The 20145-nt window shown below is 40.5% G+C and overlaps 1 protein-coding gene across 1 annotated transcript in view; it reads right to left on the bottom strand.

Annotated features, from left to right (window-relative positions):
• The window catches only part of SV2C (synaptic vesicle glycoprotein 2C), a 190080-nt gene that overhangs the window by 88441 nt on the left and 81494 nt on the right, over nucleotides 1-20145 (bottom strand). Inside the window, exon 3 of the mRNA XM_074360014.1 lies at nucleotides 11496-11676. Within this exon, the coding sequence (XP_074216115.1) occupies nucleotides 11496-11676 (181 nt within the window). The remainder of the gene's footprint in view (nucleotides 1-11495; nucleotides 11677-20145) is intronic.

The raw sequence follows: 20145 nt of genomic DNA, 5'->3' as shown, positions 1-20145 counted from the left end.
TCTATCTGTTCCTCTGGGCTATGAACGCAACGGTTCTTCCTAAAATCCCTGTAAGTATGACTCCACACAACTTCAGATGCAGCACATGGGAATTCAGCACCATCACACCAGGGGTAGCCAGCCAGGTCCAAGTCCATCAACCAGACCCTCAAACAGGAAACAGACGTGTGTGGTGGGCAGTTAGAGCTGGTGCTACAGCACAGCACATCAGCTCACAGTTCTCTGCCTGGCTTCTTGAGGACCCCATACCATGCATGGGCAGCTAGCTGAATTTAAAAATTCAACAAAGTTTTGAACAGACTTGAAATGGTCTCATTACAATACAGTTTTAATGGGAAGGAAAGCCTCTCTGTCATAAATCATTTAACGCTTCTCCTTTTGTCATTTCATGTGAAGAATCTGTTTCTCTGCACCATAAAGTCCCAGATCCCTAATCTGTGCCTTCATTTCTCAATGCATAGAAAGAGTCTCAGTTTCTCCTGATTTTTCACATCCTAATTAATGTTTCATCAGGATATTGGACATCTTGCATGTAAGAGCTATAACTCATACATCGTGAAGGCACAATTGTGTGTCAAGATATGCCAGGCCGCTCTGAACCAAGATGAATGTACTCCAGGGTGGCTAAAATGGCAAGTGGGAGATTGTAGATTTGCTTGTTCGTTTTAAACAAATCACTGTTGCATAAAAGAACTCCAACTTTCAGGGGCTTTTAAGCAATCCAGCTGGTTTTGATTCAATGCTTCTTTTTTAAAGTGGTTATTTTTGCATGGATGCCTCTCAATATCTATAAAGCGGACTACAAGGAACTCTAAAATCAAGGGATAAATGAAGAAAGAGGGAGGGAGTCTATTTAAATCCCTTGCAAAGTCCTTCAGACTCAGAGACTTAAAAAACAATCCAAGCATTCACATTTCTCATTGTAGGCTCATCGTCTATTTTGGGGAAAATATTACTCCTCAACTTACTGTGATGTCCTTCAAGCAGAGAAAAAACATTATGGCGTGCTATATAATATTACGAGTATTTCATGCCCCATCAGAGTGCTTAGACACTGTTTACACTAGAACAAAGGCTCTTTGAAGCTGAAGACTACATTGTATTCATCTTTGAACCTCCTTTACCTGGCCCTGGGCATGCACTAAGTGTTTACTCAGAGGAACTGAGTTTTACGAAGACTCTCCAGTGATGGAGGTGGGATTCCAAGCCTCCTGAAGTAATCTGCTCTGATGACCTAAACATCTCCAGTGAATGGAAACATACATCTTACATCCTCGGCAAACGTGACCTGAAGTGTTGGAGACGCTGGAATGGCAGTTCTGAGAGCAACAGAGCCCCCAGAGAGTTCTTGAATTGCTCTGTGTCTCAGCTGTCCCTCTCCATCACCAAATCTTATTTTTAAAGTTTCCTGTTACTGCTCTACCTCCATATTTTGTGTGAGGGGCTAATTCATTTCCTTATTTGTTTTACTGTACTGAGATACAGTTTCTGAGAATACTTGAAGAGATAAAAATATTTAAATGGCTGTTCTCAAATTCCCATGTATCAGTGGTTATTAAATAGGGCTGATTTTGCTTCCCCTCTCAGCAGACATGTGACAATGTCTGGAGACATTTTTAGTTGTCACAACTCAGAGGATGCCATTGGCAAATAGTGGGTAGAGGCCAGCCAGGCACACTGCTGAAAATCCTACAGTATTCAAGGCAGCACCTCCCAACAAAGAATCATCCAGCCCCAAATATTAATAGTGCTCAGGCTGAGCAACTCTTGCAATGGAGACTTACTATGGAAAATATAACACTTTATATTTAAAAGTTAGAATACAAGTCATAAAATGGTTATCTTTTATATTACCTGATAGGTAACACATGCCTAAATGCAGTTGACATGGAGACCTTTTTATGGTTCATTACATAATGATGTTAGCTACTGCTGAAATTTGCTCAAGTTCATCTTTGATGGAATATTTACATAGATGAAGCAATTAGATCAGGGTGGTTTATAAAAATTTTTTCTCACAATCAGATATTAAGTCTATCTTCTTAGCTGCCATAAAGGATCAGATCTTAATTATCCAGGGTAATAGCAGACTCAAAGGCAATAATAATTGAAATCCATGCCCTATTATAGGTAGAAAGTAACTAAATTGACACAAATGAAATAGAATGTTGATATCTGGAATTTCAGAGTTGGAGCTATTCCCTAAGTAATATTAAGTTTTTACAACTTTAACTATAGATATATTAAAAAAGTAAAAAAAAAAAAATCTGTATTAAAACACACTACTAGAATAAGTTGGGACCCCTCCACCACCCAGTGCATGTGTGTGTGCACATGTATGGGGACACACACAATACATACCTCAAAAGGTCTGCAGTACTTTTTGCAATACTCAATTCTAGGCATCGAGTAAATAGCATGAAACATATTTAGTTTCCTCAATAATAGACAAATTCATGAATGAGATGTTGCATACGGCAAAAAGCATATCGGCTTTTACAGACAAAATTTCTCCACTGTTGGGAACATGGGACACATACGTTGAATCAGTTTAGCACAGCGGATGAAGCACAATGCCAAACATGACTGCACAAACCTCGCTGGAAAACTGGGAGGCCCGACTGTCTTAGGTCTGCAAATTTCACAGCCACACCTCATGTTCCCCGAGTCCCGATGCAGCTCAGTGGTGGACGGTGTTTGCACCTCATCACACTGATGCGTGCTGACTGAGGCAAAGGTGGGGAGAGGTTTAGGTTTCTTCAGTGAAGGAGGGAGGTTGTAGATAAAAGGGCTAATCCTACTTAAAATGGATCGACTGATGTATGACATTTAGGGGAGAAATTACAGAATGACAACTTCTTGTCCTAAGGAGGGATTCTACTGAATAATTCTGTTCTGCTTTAATTTTCCAGTGAGCAGGTAAAGAAGAGTAATCTCCTTGTAACTTATTTCACCATGTGATTGTCAGCTAGTCCATTACCTCAGCCTTCCATTTCCACTGGGAAATGGGGTATTAGGTGAGACTATAATTAAGGAGGAAGTTGAATAACCACTGTAAATACATGTTTCATACAGATAGTAAGCAGGGGGCAGAGTCCACAAGAGCTGACTCTGGTGGGTTTATTACAACAAGTATTAAGCATTTATAAAGAGACTAGTGAATGGTGTAATCTATGTTGGAAATCACAATTACAAATAACTTGCATGAAAAATATCCTTTTAATCCTTACTCAGAATCAAAGAGGAAGGAAGACATCAACTGCCAGACAAGTTGGACACCAATTCAGAGCCAACTCATTATGATACAAATTGGACCCAGGAATGAACAATCAAAGCAGCAGCCCCAAAGATGGAACTTTTTGGTGACTTCCTTTTCATGGAAATAAACAGACTATCACAGGGGAGATTGCTCAGAGGCTTAGATGAAAGAAACAGATCTAACTGTCACTGAATGGGCTCACTGAATGGGCTGGGGCTGGGTTGGCACAGAAAATAAGATTGCTGTATGGATTAGAAGGCACATGATTATTATGAGTAATCAAGAAAGAAACAGGAGAAGAACGCTTCCTCGTAACAAACCAATCATCAAATCAGAAATGGGAATCCGCTATGCCCAGCGGTGATACTAAAGGATGGGTGATTAAGGTAGCTTTAAGAGTCTCAGTTTAAACTTGACTGTCTTCAGAAAATTAAGACATAATCATAAAATTTTGGTAAAAGCTGTGTTTCAGTCCAACTCCCTTAGCCCTTGTTTGCAATCAGGTCGGCGCCCTAAGTCCACCAAACCTATACAAGTCTGCGTATCCAGAGCAGCAGACCTGGTGCCACTGACGGAGAAGGTGTATTCATAGAGCAGGATTCTAATGCTGTCTTGAAAATAAAAATTAATCTTGCTATTGAGAGAGCTGGAAGCATGCATTCCCACAGCACCTAAATGGTGTCATGAATAAAGATGGTGATGATCATTATGATTTGTAAGAAACGATGGCAAAATGTATGCAGACTTTTCCAGCCACTTGCTGTATGCATCTACTCATCCATTCCTCCACTCACCCTCCCACCCCCCTGCCATTTACTTGTTCACCCCTCATCCTCCCATCCAGCCCCCCACCTAACCAAACTCTGAGCCAGGCACATGAGCCATTGCTGGAGGTACAGGCACAGAGACCACAAGTTCCTGCCCTTAAGGTGCTCACAGAGTCAATTTTAAAAAGTGCATGTGCCTAATTTCTCACAATTACACATTGTGAGTCTGGGAGATCTTTTGCTGTTACTCCTTTCTTAGGATCAACAGTACCTTTGCCAAAGGGTGGACTAGGAAATAAAGTTTGTCCAAAAGGTCAACCACTGTTGGAAATTCTCATAAAGGGCATTGTCTTAAGACAGTGCTTTCCACTAGAAATACCATGTGAACCACATATATAATTTCCAATTTTCTAGAAAAGATATTAAAACAAAGTGAAAAATCAGATGCAGTTACTTTTAATATATATTCATTTAACCCAATATATTCAAGTATTATCATTTTAACATGTAATCAACATTAACATTATTAATGAGATATTCTGCATTCTTCTGTATGTGTTAAGTCTTTGAGACCAGTGCTATGTATGTTGGCACTTACAGCACATCTCAGTTTAGCCACATTTCAACTGCGTGGTGGCTCTGTGATGACCTGCTGGACGACACAGGCCTAAGGAAACAGACCCACTGTTTACAACTTGGGTTTGTGATTATTTTTGGATTAAAGATAATTTAGTCAGTTGCCTTATCTTCCATATTGGAAAAAGGTCTTTGCATTCTGGTTCTTGGGGACCTTCTTGAACTGATCTGTTCAAATTGTTCATTTAGTGTCTGTCATGTATCAGGCATTGTGTCGTATAAAATCACAGACATTTCTCATTGAATCTGAGACAGCACAGCCTGGTGGTTATGAGCATGGAGCCAGACTGCCCGGGTATGGTTACAGCACTTACAATGTAACTGTGGACAGTTACTTAACCTCTCCGTGCCTCAATTTCCTCATCTCATCTATAAAGTGGGTAGGAAAAATAGTATCTTCCTCATAGGGTCACCGTGAGGTTTAAATGAGTCAATATTTTTAAAGTGCTTAACACAGCATCTCTCACGGAGCAAATACTATACAGGTGTTTGATAAAACACATTTTAAAAGTTGCAAAGTTTTAAATGAGTCTGCATTTTTCCAACTAGATAAGGAAGTAAAGCCTTATAGTTTAGAATTAGACTAAATCAGAAGACCTGGAGGGTCTAGTGAACGTTTGAAAGTCACTTAATCTATCTGTACCTCAAGTTTCTAATTTAAAAAAGGCAGAATATTTTTGCACACCTAATTATTAAAAAAATACTGTGGATATAAATGAGATTCTACAGGCAAAACACTTCGAAGAGTTCCAGTTAGTGGTGATCATCTCTACGAAGCCAAGGTATTCTGGTTCTCATAATTTTATAGTTAATGGATGGGTACTGCAAATAGCTATGAAGAATGCATCTGTGAGGCTCCATCTGCAGAAGGAGAAATGACTCTTCATTCTCCTACCATTTACACATGCTGACATTTCGTTTTAATTTCTGTTGCTGGTCTATTTTTCTCCTGACCTTTATGCTTAGCAGTGCCAGGCCCCCAGTGAGAAGCTCCCAACTCTGACATTGCCTGGCATCTGAAGCATTATCACTCCCATAATTAACAGTGACTGGAAACAAATAATTTAATTCTGGGCAAGTGAAAATGAATCAATGGTGTCAACTCCATTTCCCATCTTCCTAATTTTCTGTAACAAAAGAGGAGAGGGAAATGTCTGTTCTCTGGCATGAGATTCACTTAGGAAAGTGAGAGACAGCTGAATAACTGGTGATGCCCCACTCCTCATTCCCACAAAACACTGCTGTCCCGGCAGGAAAATCATTCTTTGTGCTGAATAAATAAAGTCACACAGAATATGGTAGCTGGACATATTTATGTTTCTAAGAAAATATACTCATGACTTAGTGTGTTGAATTAAGAGGAAAGCACATTCAGAGGGATGCCCATCTATCACAAAGCCAGGTACACCTCAGGCTAAAACAAGAGCTCCTTTCAGCCTCCTTTACATGCATGAACAGGAATACAACACAGCGCTGCTAATGATGCTTCAGCAAGGTTAAAGCAAAAGCCTGTGGCATTTGCAATAAAATCAACACAAAGGCGTCTTAACCTTGCATTCAGAATGCACAGTTTACTTCTTTACAGAGTGGCTAGTTCGAAAGGACTTCATTGCAACTGAAGTCCACGCTGTGTCATCCCTGGTTCCATCACTGAACCTTCATCTGTAAAACGAAGGGTCTGGACTGTGACCCACAATTTCTCTTCCTCCTCTGAAATCCTCAGTGTGTGGAACTGGTGGACAGGCACCATACCGATGTGGAGATTCTGTCATTTGCTATGTCAGTTTCAATTATGCATTCTGGAACTGGAATCCACAAGGTAGATTCAGGGACCCATTGGACCCACTGTGAGATGTATCTGAGCTACAGCTCCACTGATCACCTGACCTCATTAAGTCTCTAGTCTGACTGGTGGAACACAGTGACATTTTGGGTCTCCTGGAATTAGTGTCAGTTCAGAGCCAGTGTCTAGTAAGCCCTGAAAAGTCTGATTATTTCCTTTTCCCTCATTCAGTTACCCTGGTAAAAGGCTATAGGTCCTTTCGGGGGAAGGATGGACAGTATAAAAATTCAGCAATGTACCAGAGTCCTTCCACCAGAAGACCTGGTCTCCCCTTCCTTCAAGGGGTTCTGGGTCTGTAAACTGGCTCAAATATGGGATTTGATTGAGGGGCCATGACTCTGCTTTTATGATGCAAGTTAAACTTCTGGTCACTTGACTTAGAATGCTTCCCCTTATGCAGATCAAGTAAGACTTTACTAAACTTCCCATCTATTTCTCTTCCGGGAACACCATCGGGGAAGGTCCACGCTGCTCAGACTGTCGCACTGCTGCTGTGACTAGTGTCCTTTACAGTAACCCCGCCCACCTTGCCTTGAGCGATTAAGCAGCAAAGAGCAGGCGGACATACCATGTCAATCTCTGCCCTCTTGGAATTCACGTGCAGGTGGAAAAAAGAAGTAAACACATAAGAAGCAAGTGTTTTCAGACATCGGTCAGTGCAACCAAGAAGACAAGACAGGGGTCTGTGGTGAGAGTCCCCGGGAGGGGTGGTCTCAGGATGGTCCATCTGAGTTTGCCAGAGCTGAGGGCTCTGGGAGAAGCTCCTGCAAAGGAGAAAGGATGGCAAGAGCGCGGCTCCCGGGAAACACGTGGAGCACTGGAGTGTCTGAGCACCACAGGCCCATGACAGAAGCATTCCCAACATTCTGAACCTTACTTCCTTGGTCAGCTAGATTTCCTCAATTTAAAAACCAGACGGCGGGGAGGGCATAGCTCAGCGGTAGAGCACATGCTTAGCATGCACGAGGTCCTGGGTTCATCCCCAGTACCCTTAAAAAAAAAAAAAAAAAAAATATATATATATATATATACACACACACCTAATTGCCTCCCTCTAAAAAATAAAGAAAAAGAAAAAGAAAAACCATGTCAGATGTAGGTGAGGGGAGCTGTCTAGTAAGGAGGAACAACAAGATCTCTTATTTAAGGTCTCTATGGTCAAAGTCTTAACCCTTTGGCTTAAGTTTTCTTTTTCTTTTTAATTGAAGTATAGTTGATTTACAATGTTTTATGATTCAGTTATACATACACGTATATATATGTATTCCTTTTCATATTCTTTTTCATTATAGGTTATTACAAGATACTGAATATAGTTGCCTGTGCTATACAGTAAGATGGCTTAAATTTTAATTAAGAAAGTTTAAATAAACACAACATTGTAAACTGATTATACTTCAATTAAAAAAAAGAGAGACAGAAAATGAAGTTTAAATAAAAAGAGACCATGTCAAACTGTCAGCTGCTAATGTGCTGAGGTCAGAAGTAATGGGCATGAGAGAAGGGTTTCAATATTATATGCCTTTAAAGCGAGAAGAAGCTTCCAGTGGAAACCGGTCTCTCGTTCACAGTTCTCACTGTTTTCGCCTCCTTCTGTGAGCCTCCCACGCCCCTTGCTGTTACCTCTCTTTGGGGACTGACTAGTTCTTAGTAGGTGGAGCTGCCTGAGTGTCTTTCCTCTACGACCAGTTGGGAAGCACCTGGGGGCCAGGGCTCATCTATATCCATGAAAGGTCTCTCATGGTTTCAGGGATAGAGCAGATGCAAAAGTGTTTGTTTCTGTTGCTTTTTGACCTGAACTGGAATGGAATTGGAGAAAACTAGAGACTCGGCTGAGACCACTCCAAGATCCAGAAACAGGGTGCCTGGATGAACCCTAGAGCTGCTGAGAAGCTCTCTGTCACAGAGGCCACACTCCACATGTGACATGTAGGTAACATGGACCAGAAACTCAGCCGAGGGTGAGAGATCACCTTCTTCATTTCCCTTAACAACCGCATTTCTCAGGTCCCCTCAGCTGCTGGACCCCACAAAGTTCCGGGTGTTTCGCCACCTGGGCCCAGGCGAGTCAGCCCACACTCCTCCCCCAGCCCCGCCCCCGGCCTTGAGAATCTCCATCTATCCCAGAGAGCAGGGATGCGTCCTTTTATGCGCCTGTTTTCTCCCAAGTCTTTGCCCGTGATTTCTGTTTCATTCCTGGGCAAGACTTGAAATTTCAAAGTCAGAAAGGAGCTTCCTTTCCCCTCCCTCTGCGGTCACTCTGAGACCACGAGCACAGGATAGCTTAGCTGAATGAGCAGGAGGAAGAGCAAAGAGAGAACAGGGAATGCCAAACAGGAGGTGTGTGTGTGTGTGGGGAGGTGTTTCTAGATATTACACTGCATTTCCTTCCCTACTGTGTACTCTTAACACATTACCTCACTTGATCCTCAGACTCCAAGGTAGGAATATCAAGTACTGTTATTTCCCTTTTACAACAGATGAAGCAGGTTGGAGAGCCTGAGGAACGTTCTCGAGGTCTTGTAGGGAAGGGCAGGGGTGGCACGGACTTGGGTTTCTGGGCTCCCAGTCCTATGCCAACTTTGCAAAGGCACACAGCGGATAAGCCTCCGGTACCACAATTTATAGAACCTGGCTGAGTTAGCAATGCACAGTAAACTGTATTATTTAGAAGTCTGCAGCCCTGAGCTGCTAGCTGAAGAATGATTTCTCTGCCATCGGGAAGAGGACGATGTCATGAATATACCCAAGCAGTCTGTCTCTGTATTGCCCTTGAATTAGCTTCCAGGCAGTCCCTTATTTTGGAGTATTTTGCAGCCACCAGAATGGCCCTTTTCTCTGCAGTCAGTTGGGCTGACCATGTCATCATCCAAACTGGCACGTAAAATTGCCGTAATAATTTGACCACAGTCAGGTACTTTTGAGTCTGGCATTTCCTGGATAAGGCTGCAAATGGAAAGGACAGGAAATTTCAGAACTTAGGTGATTAGCCTTCTCCTGACAGGCTAGTGGTATTACATTGATAAAAGAAAGCAGAAGGAAGCTTTCCTGGTGGCAAGAATGTCTTATCCCATGGACCCTGAGAAGGTTCTTTAACAAACAGACCCAAATAACACCTGTTCATCCTGAGGGATGTCAATTCACTCAGCACTAGGTCTGCTGTAGTCCCTTGAATCTATGAGCCAAATTACCTCCCCAAGGACGGCGGATGTAGCTAGTCTCACACAGAGCTCTGAGCACCAAGGGTCCCCTCCGCTGAAGAAAAGTCCCCTTTCCCCATCATTACAAAGCAAATTATTGGTTCTGATCATTCTTTTCCAAGGAAAAAATATTTTCACACTTTCCCAAACTTTCTAACTCTCCTGGTTTACTGGAACAGTTTACTGGAGTGTCTTCACTTTAATAAAGGAAAGCTTGTGAGATCTGTGCAACTTAGTAACGTGTCTGCTGTGCCCACTGTATGCAGTGGGCATCAGATGGAGAGGCCATAAAAAGATAAAAAAAGAAATCAGAAAAATCTGCGGATAATCCAACAATCTCAATATGTGCACAAATCTTGTGGTAGCAAGTGATATAAAATTTTTTCAATGTTTTGAATGAATTATAAAGGTGACCCATTAGTCTGCATGGAGAAATCTTCATACTCTTAAGTAGCCCACTTATACAGTCTTTCTCTCTGAAGCCTTATATTCCTATTAATGTTAGCTCTGGTTTTAAAGTACTGCTGAATGTAATTAAGAGACATGGGATGCAGCTTGCTGAACTTCTCTTTTGGCAAAACTGTGCTTTGCTGTGTGGGTACCACGATCATCAACCACTACAGCTGATCTGCTTCTCAAATTCATAACCCAGCACTGTCTCTTGCCCTTTCTTCATTCATTTTTATTTTATTTTGTATTATTCCTGTAGATTCATCTTATGCTAAGAAAGAATGTCTCTAATGAATGTCTCTAATGAAAACAAAGTTCTCAAGCATGAATCTGAAATTTTCTATTTTCACTATTTGTTTTCTTGGACTCTCATAATTGAGCTGTTGGATTTTCCTAAGCTGTGTGATTCACTTTGTCTAGGAGTAAGTGCTTCAAGATCTTTAAAGAAGACGATTACACTATTGGCTATACTACGCCACTGCACTTGGTTAATAGGGTAACTCCTGTTAATTCAACAGAAACTTCCGAAAAGAACGTACTGAATCTCAAGAAGCAGGCTTCCCAACTAGTTAAATATGCTGTTAAGATAGATAAATAAAACAACATTTACTTGAGATATTCTCATCGTGTATTTAAGAGCATGCTTGAGTGGTTCAAATCTTTAATTAGTTCATAATAGGTAGGACCAGAGCTGTTTCTTGCTTAAATTCTCAGAAGAAAAAAACCTTTATGATTGCACACTGCCAAAGAAACAGCATTCCGTTAAGAACAATCCCCATTTCCGATATCTCATTTTATTGTGTTTTGCTTTACTGTGCTTTGCAGGTATTGCGTTGTTCACAAATCGAAGGTCTGTGGCAACCCTGCATTGGGCAAGTCTGTCAGCACCGTTTTTCCAACAGCATTTGCTCACTTCAAGTCATTATGTCACATTTTGGTAATTCTCCAAATTGGTGGTGTTTCAAACTTTTTCATTATTATTATGTTGTTATGGTGATCTGTGATCAGTGGTCTTTGATGTCATCATGACAACTCTCTGAAGGCTCAGATGAAGGTTAGCACTTTTTAGTAATAAAACATTTTTAAATTAGAAAAAAACAATACTCACTTCCTAGACGTAAAACACTAAAAGAATCGGCCACGAGAATACAGATGTGTGTTCCCTTCTCTTCGGGATTTAAAGGTTGATAATTATATTTTTAACCAGCATTATGGCTCCTAAGGAAATGCATTAAGGGATACTTTCTTGGTAACGAGGATCTCTAGAGTAGAAAACATGTACATTATGCTTTTATGTAGAATAAATACATTAGTATAAAATATGAAGGAGAAAACCTTACCCGAATCCAGAAAGTAAGCGACAGAAGAGAAAGAAGCCATAACCTTGGACAAATGACGAAAGGAAGGCAAAGAATCCGTTGATAGACATGCAAATCAGAAGAGACTGCTTCCTTCCCGCTTTGTCCGCCAGTCCTCCCCAGAAGAATGCCCCCACCATCATCCCGAGGTACACTATGCTGCCTGCAACACACAGAAAACAAAGAAACACGTCAGAGATTGGGAGTAAACAACACATGTAACAGCAAATGAACAAGGGACAAAGTGCATTCCAGAATTCTGCGTAGGAAAACCTGCCTTTAAAAATAGACCCTTTCAGACACACGAATCAGATTTCAGCTTGGAAAGCAAGCCCTGTGGGCTACCTTTGGGTGCCATGGCCGATGGCAAGGGCAAAAGACAAAACAGTCACATGCTCACCAGCCTTGTGGGGATGGGTGCCCAGTGGGCAGGCATAAGGACTCTCCATACAGAACAGTTCTGCAGTTTGACTTACGGCTGTGTCACCTTTGGTCCAAATGCCCAGCTTAGTACCATGACAAGGCCAGGATTAGAGACTGAGTCAAAATGGATCCTCCAGACTGCTTCAAATCTCCACTGTAGCAGGTGACCTGGGCCAAGGCCAGACCCTTAGGGAACCTCTAAAAGATTCCATGGGTTCTTTCTCTCCAATCCTTCCTGAAAGCCCTGGCCCTTCCTTGGGAAGGAAAGGAAGTTAGGGAAGGTAAGATGACAAGAGTTCATCTTAAAATAGTCTCAAATCCTCTCAAGAGAAAGCTTTTTCTTGGAGTCAGGAATTTAATGAGCCTAAGGAGAACGGAAGTCACTGTTAGTAGTCTGGGAATTGTCTTTTGTGTTAGGTTTTTGGTCTTTTGTTTTTATTGAAGTATAGCTGCTTTACAATGTTGTGTTAGTTTCTGGTGTGCAGCAAAGTGATTCAGTTTTATATATATATATTCTTTTTTCATATTTTTTTCCATTATGGCTGATTATAAACTATTGAATATAGTTCCCTGTGCTAAACAGGACATTGTTGTTTATTTTATCTATAGTAGTGTGTACCTGCTAATCCCAAACCCTAATTTATCCCTCCCCCACTCCATTCTCTAGTAACTATAAGTTTGTTTTCTATGTCTGAGTCTGTTTCCATTTTATGAATAAGTTTATTTATATCATATTTTAGATTCCACGTATAAGTGATATTATGTGATATTTGCCCTTTTTTCTGACTTACTTCACTTAGTATGATAATCTCTAGGGCCACCCATGCTGCTGCAAATAGCATTATTTTATTATTTTTCACGGCTGAGTAGTATTCCAGTGTGTGTGTGTGTGTGTGTGCGCGCACGCACACACACGGGCATGCACTTTTTTTTTTATTCATCTGTTGATGGACATTTAGGTTGCTTCCATGTCTTGGTTATTGTAAACAGTGCTATGAACAATGGGGTGTATATATCTTTTTGAGTTTAGAGTTTTCTACAGATATATGCTCAGGAGTGGGATTGCTAGATCATATGGTAACTCTGTTTTTAGTTTCTTAAGGAACTTCCATACTGTTTTCCAATACAACTGCACCAATTTACATTCCCACTAATAGAAGAGGAGGGCTCTCTTTTCTCCACACCCTCTCCAGCATTTATTATTCATAGACTTTTTGATGGTGGTCATTCTGACTGGTGTGAGGTGATATCTCATTGTGGTTTTGATTTGCATTTCTCTAATAATTAGCAACATGGAGCATCTTTTCATGTGCCTATTGGCCATTGGTATGTCTTCTTTGGAGAAATGTCTATTTAGGTCTTCTGTCCATTTCTTGATATATTTTTTATTCCCTTTTTTCTTCTCCTTCTGGGATCCCCATTATGTATAGCTAGGCATGCTTTATGTTATCCTATAGGTTGTGTATACTGCTTTTTTTTTTTTAATTTGTCTTTCTGTCTGCTGTTCTGATTGGGTGATTCCCATAATTCTATCTTCCAGATCATTTGTTATTTCTTCCGCATTATTCCATTTGCTATTTATTGCCTTTAGTTCAGCTTTCATGTCAGCAAATGGGTTTTCTAATTTTATTTGGTTACTCTATAGTTTGTAGTTCTTTTTTATAGTAATCTTCATCTCTATTGATAGCCTTTCTTAATTCCATCAGCATTTCTATTACCTCTCTTTTGAACTCAAGTTTATTGGATTGGAGAGGTCTCTTTTATTATTTGTTCTTTCAGAGGAATTCTCTTGATCTTTTAATTGGGAATGGTTCCTCAGTGTCTTCATTTTACTTACATATCTCTGACTCTGGAAGAAACAGTTATCTATTGTGGTCTTGAAGGACTGTTTTTATGTGGGAGCATCCCTGTGTAGCCGACATGAGTCTAATATTTATGTTGCAAAGGCTGTTTTTAGTATGGATATCTACTACATCTTTCCTCAGTGTGTGCTCACCACTACCCCCTTAATAGTGGTTTTGCAATGACCAGAGACTGCACTGGATATTAAGCAGGGCCTCCTCTTTGCTCTGTGGTTGTCACAGCCCTGATGGGGGCTTGGAACAATTTGGGAACTGTTAAATGCATCATAGTTGGCTTTGCTTTCATAAGGGGAACACATGGAAAATCAAGAGTTAGATAAATGTCCCTCTCGGCATCACTAAGTTCACACTTGAATTTCCTAATTCTCTTGCTTCTTCTGAAAAACCAAGCCCCCACAGGGTCTGTCCAGAATCTTTTACAGGATGCAGTAATATTAGGTATGGCAAATGTTACCCACAGGGGGTTATCTAAAAGGCTGTGCAATGTTTAGGGGAAATGGCATGATTAATAAATGAATATTTGGCTTTAAAAAAGTTGCCTACTACGTCTTTAATCCATTTCTGCTTTTTCCTTTGCGTCACCAGAGCACCATTTGACCAGTTCCTTCTCAAAGGCATGTTCAAGATACTCAGCAGCATCTAAATTACAAGCTAAAAAAAATACTGCTTTAGATTTTTGAGAAATATCCTATTTAAACATTCACCCCAAATTCATTTGCTTAACACACAGTTAATGAATCAATATGAGACCCAGAAGGAGACCATTTGGCCAAGTTTGGTGACCCCACATCAATGATATGCAGCTGCTGCTTTGCAGATAGCTGAGTACAGACAGCTACAGTGAATTATGAATGTTGGAGCAATTACACAATAAAACAAAACAGAAGCTGTTTTTATTTAGACCAGGTACTGCAAAGAGGTGGGTGGTCACCCTTTTCCTGGGTTGGGGTGGCATATTTTTCTCTGTACTACTGGGCTGACATCATCCTTCTCAATAAAGAGATTATTCATATCATGAGGCCCAATGCACATCAAGAAGAAAGAATATATCCGCACAAGGCAAAAGCACCCCAAAAGCAGACAGATTCACCCAGGGAAACGCATATGCAGCATCTCTCTTATTTATGGCCTAAGAGGCTCAAGCTTGCCACTCACACCTCTCAGAAGAATGGTAGTAATTATGCTTCTTCTTACTAATGTCTGTCTTTAAAAATGCCTACAAATCAGAAAGTGAGCTTCCATACATTAGGAGTGGCCCGTGGCTGCTGCAATCTAAAGACCTGGAAATCTTTCTTGTAGTTCCAGCCCCAGGAAGAACAACAACAAAATGGTCACTAGCAATTGCAGAACCCTCACCAGTTCTAAATGTTTGCATGAACTAACTTATTTAATCCCCAAAACCACCCTTTGAGGTTGATACTGTGGAAGTGTGGTTCATTGGTGGGGAACCTGAGGTACAGGGAAGTTAATGATTTGACCACAGAAAAGGGGTAGCGGGGACTACATCCCCATCTGTCAGCAGTTCTTTGCACAATATCATGATTCCTTTAACAACCCTGACTGCCCTCCTGTGAAAACATCCCTGTTTGTCCAGTTTCCCGTGTGACGGGTACCACCTAAAGTTGAAAGCGGTACCTCAAATGTCTCTGAGGTGCCTTCTCCCTGAGGACCACCCTCATAGAATTAGAGTTAAGCCTGCTTAGTGGAAAATTAGATGGGAAGCTAGGGGGAAATGGTGCTTTGTCTTACCAAAGCATGTGACAAGGGATGTACAACCTGTTCTCGTTGCACACGTCCCCAGTCCCTGAGAGTAAGGGAGTCGATGCTGAAAACAGCTGGGTGGTGCCAGAGCAAAGATGAAGACTTAATCACTTGTTCAAAAGAGAAGCTCTTATATAAGATATCTTAAAGAGACAAACTTACAGAAGCAGAGAGTAGAATGGTGGTTAACAGATAATGAAGGGAGGGAGAAACAGGAGGTTTTAGTCAACAGGCACAAAGTTTCTACGCAGGATGAATACGTCCTAGAGATCCAGTGTATGGTATACTGCCTGTACTTAACAATACTATATCTGGATACTTAAAATTTTGCTAAGATTATAGATCTTATGTTAAATGCTTTTATCACAAGAAAATTAAAAAAGAATTTGTTCAAAGATAATATTTGTTTTATGTTTAAAATAAAATATAATTTATATTTTTATTAATAAAAATTAAATAGTAAAACTATTAAAATTGAAAATTCATTTGATTATCCCAATGAATATAGAATAGTTGATAAAATTTAAAATTTATTATCAATTAAACTCTTAAAAAACTAAAAAAAAAAAAAAAAAGAGAGAGAGAGAGAGAAAGAAGGCTCTTGCACAATATTCCAAAGAAGAAGTTGTAACTCCCTTGCTTTCCTGGGGCAGGAGGGATGATGCCCCTATAGGGTGGGTCTCCATATTCCATTGTCCCCTTCTTCTGGGCAGTCACCTGCAGCCACCTCTTCGCTAAGCCAGATCAGAGCTTTATGAAGTGATGCTTCCAGTACTCTAAGTGTTCATAACTGGATGCTAGATTTCTCCCACCCAACAGTAGCATGAGGACACAACCTTACCCTGGGAACTTCTCAAACCTCAGAAGTAGTCAAGTCTGAGAGACCCGAGCTTGCCCTTGACTCTTGTGATCGAGACAGCTTAGTGACTTGACAAGGGTCAGAACACCTTCATTTACTATTATTAGTATCTTGTACTTACACTACTTGAAAATAAAACTTAAAAATAATCCTTATTAGGGGCCTTAATATATAAAAGAGTAAAATTAGAATAAAAATGGTCCATCCTTCAAGTCCCCCAGATATCCACATATGTATATATAAATCCAGATAGGCTTACATGACCAATAAGTCAAACCACATAGAAATGTATAAAATGAAAAGTCGTCTTCTCGCCCACCTTTGATCCTCTTCCCAAAGGTAACTATTATCACTTCCTTTTCTAATTCTTACAGAACGTTTATACATATAAATATATAAAAAATGAATACCCTATGGGAATTGCCTATGAAATACATGTTTTCCCCCTGTGCAGTGTTTTATCTTTTCTCAGCTTGTATTTAGGATTTCTAAACTAAGCAAACCAGAAATAAATCTGTCAGGATTTTAATAACTTCTTCAAAATATATTTCATATATTTCAGAAAAGCATTCATTATCAGCTAATATAGGAAAAATCAAATGGTTATTTTTCCATCTCCATTATTTCTATGCCTAACGTAAATACACCCTCATCTTCTTAAAAGAGAGGCTATTAAATTCAATTTTAAAGAATTTTTTGAGCACCCACCATGCCTGACTTTTTCTGAAGTGCTAGAAATATAAGGATTTATAAGTCATGATCCCTGACCTCAGAGGAGGGAAAACTTAGCAAACTTTCTCCCAACCCTTATTCTAAGCCAGGAGAGAAGGGAGACACTTTCACAGACACTAGTTTTTAATTTTTAAAAAATTTTTATGTAATATTTAAAGGTTATTTCCATTTACAGTTATTACAAAATACTGGCTATATTCCCCATGCTGTACGATACATCCTTGAGCCTGTCTTACACCCAGTAGTTTGTACCTCCCATACCCTGCCATGTTGCCCCTCCCCCGTCTCCCCACTGGTAACCACTAGCTTGTTCTCTGTATCTGTCACACCCATTATTTCACACAACCCTCCCAACAACCCCACTGATCAGGGCCACCACAGAGAGGGGCATCCAGGCCATAACCTGGCACAGCCTCCTAGGGGCATATGACCAGGACAGAACAGTGCTAAAGTGTGCACTTAGGTACCTGGGCTCAGGGTCCCTGAACTCCCTTTCTATTCCATCAAGATAGCTTAAGAAGCTCATAATTCAGTGAGGGAGACACAGGTACATAACTGAATGAGCCCAGTCATGAGGAGTGCACACTGATGGAGGCGTAGCTGGGAGCAGAGGGGCGGGAGGTGGCTACTAATTCTGACTGTAGCCTCCAAAGAGGTTTTGCTGAGACGGGAACACCTGAGAGGATTCTGAAGGATAAAAAAATTTCAAGATAGCATGAAATTCCTCCATAACTGACAGGTTTAGAAAAATATATATATAGATTCAAGCTGTATCTCACTTCTATTCTGGCTAAAAATATGTTTCAGATCCAAAGGTAATAATCTGTGCCTACATTGGATTACTATTGATAATCAGACTGTTCCATTGGGCGTGCTATGCACAGAATTAAGCCTACCCAATAGCTTATTTGAGACGAACAGCACAATTAGAAGACATATTTTTGATCATGTGATCTAATTAAACTTCTGACTGTCAGCAAAGGCATGATGCAAATAAAAGTGGAAACACCCTGGACCCCTCCCTTGTTTGTTTGCATGTTTCCATTTTGTCCTCATGACGTCCTGACAGTCAGTCCTTGAAAACTCAGGGCAGGGATGAACTCTTGACATGGACCAGCCATCTCTGCTCTCCATTCCTCAAGATGCTGCTGACGGTCAGAAGTTAAAACTTTTTCAGTTCAAAGTCCCTTAGTCTACAAGTGGGAAAACTGAGGCTGAGAGAAGCCAGTACTTGAAACCAGGTGTTCCAGACCCTTGTTCCTCAGAGTATGACCATTGGACCAACAGCACTGGCACCCTGGGGGGAACTGGCTAGAAATGCAGACTCTAAGGCTCCACTCCAGACCTACAGAGCAAGAGTCTGTGTTTGAACAAGGTTCCCACAGGATCTGTGTGCACTTTAGAATTTGAAAACACTTCTTAGGCCAGTGTGCTTTCCATTAATACACATAACCTCAGGGGAGGGTATAGCTCACTGTTTGAGTGTGTACTTAGCATGTACGAGGCCCTGGGTTCAATTCCCAATCTCTCCACTAAAAAATATTTTTTTAAACTAATAAGTAAACCTAATTACCCTCCTCAAAAAAATTTTTTTAATTTAAAAAACACAAAGCAACAATAACTTCTCTAATACATTTTTAAAAAATGAATGTTTCTTTTTCATTAAAGTATAGCTGATTTACAATGTTGTGTTAATTTATTTGGGGGGAGGTAATTAGGTCTGTCTGTCTCTCTGTCTGTCTATCTATCTAATCTATCTATCTATTTTTTTAATGGAGGTACTGGGGATTGACCCCAGGACCTCGTGCATGCTAAGCACATGTTCTACGACTGATCTACTTTTTTTTAAACTTTAGTTTGTATTTGTCTAATATATTTGAGGGGAGGAGATGCAGGCTACAGAATATTTAAACTCCAAAGATCAGAATAAGCAAGGTCTCCCTGCATGAGCTAGAGATCTCCAAAGGGCAAGGAGAAACTCTGTGCCTCCGAGGATCTGCCCTCCTTAGGACTAGTAGAGGCAGACTGCCAAAGTGGAGAGAGGCCAGGCTGTGATTCTCAGATCCTTTCATGAGTCGAATGATGACCTTAATTCAAGCCCTCCTGGGCTTCCAGGAGGTTGAACCTAGCCTGAGAAATAAATGTGACCTGAGGCTCACTCGCCCCTCCCACCAGAGCTCAGGCTCTGGCCATTCGTGGCCAGCCAGCTCTGGGTTCAGGTCTGTCAGAAGACAGAAAGAGGCCCCAAGCATGACCTCCCCATTAAAGGTCTTTTCTAACATGGGGACTGATTCTACTTTATTTAATCATACCCTCATTTCCCCTGACAAATATCACATTTCCATTTCTGTCTCTCTGCTGTGCTGTTTTTGATTCTTTCTGACAGTCCCTAAGGGGGCACAAATTTTCCCCCCAGCACCACTTTAAACCACATTTAAACTAAACAGAACCATTTTAAGAAATGGAACAGTGTTTTTCTCATAATAATTTTAGCCAATAGTTTTCTAAAAATTGTTTTAACCACTTCCGTTATCCATGGCTGATGTATTACCCTATAATTCATTACACCATTTATCTACAGATTGATTTTCAATTTAAAGCATTCTCTGGTGGTGTTCTGAATCCAGTGATAAATAATCTCTACGAGGCAATGCTCATACTCACTCACCTTTTAGACGAGGATTTTTCTTAGGTTAAAACAAAATTTTAAATCAAAGTAAAATAATATACTATGATCTATTGTATTCACAGGATAAGAAAAAAATGCTTTATTCCTTCAATTATGCGCATTATTTTTTAGATATCACGCAAGAGGTGGATGCATTTATTTCCCCAAAGGTAGGGTTTTCTCCCACAAACTTGTGTTATACCTGTAGTAGAAGCCCACTTAGCCCATTCTTACTTAACCCACTTGATGGATTAACCAACCTACCTACAAACACACTAAGAATTACTCCCTATCTTCCTTCTGCTTCCACCAGCCGTGCTTTAGGCT

The sequence above is a fragment of the Camelus bactrianus genome, chromosome 3, assembly GCF_048773025.1.
Source record: "Camelus bactrianus isolate YW-2024 breed Bactrian camel chromosome 3, ASM4877302v1, whole genome shotgun sequence".
NCBI classification, from domain to species: domain Eukaryota; kingdom Metazoa; phylum Chordata; class Mammalia; order Artiodactyla; family Camelidae; genus Camelus; species Camelus bactrianus.
The sequence above is the reverse complement of the archived record's forward strand: the minus strand, read 5'-3'. Positions and strand labels throughout refer to the sequence as shown.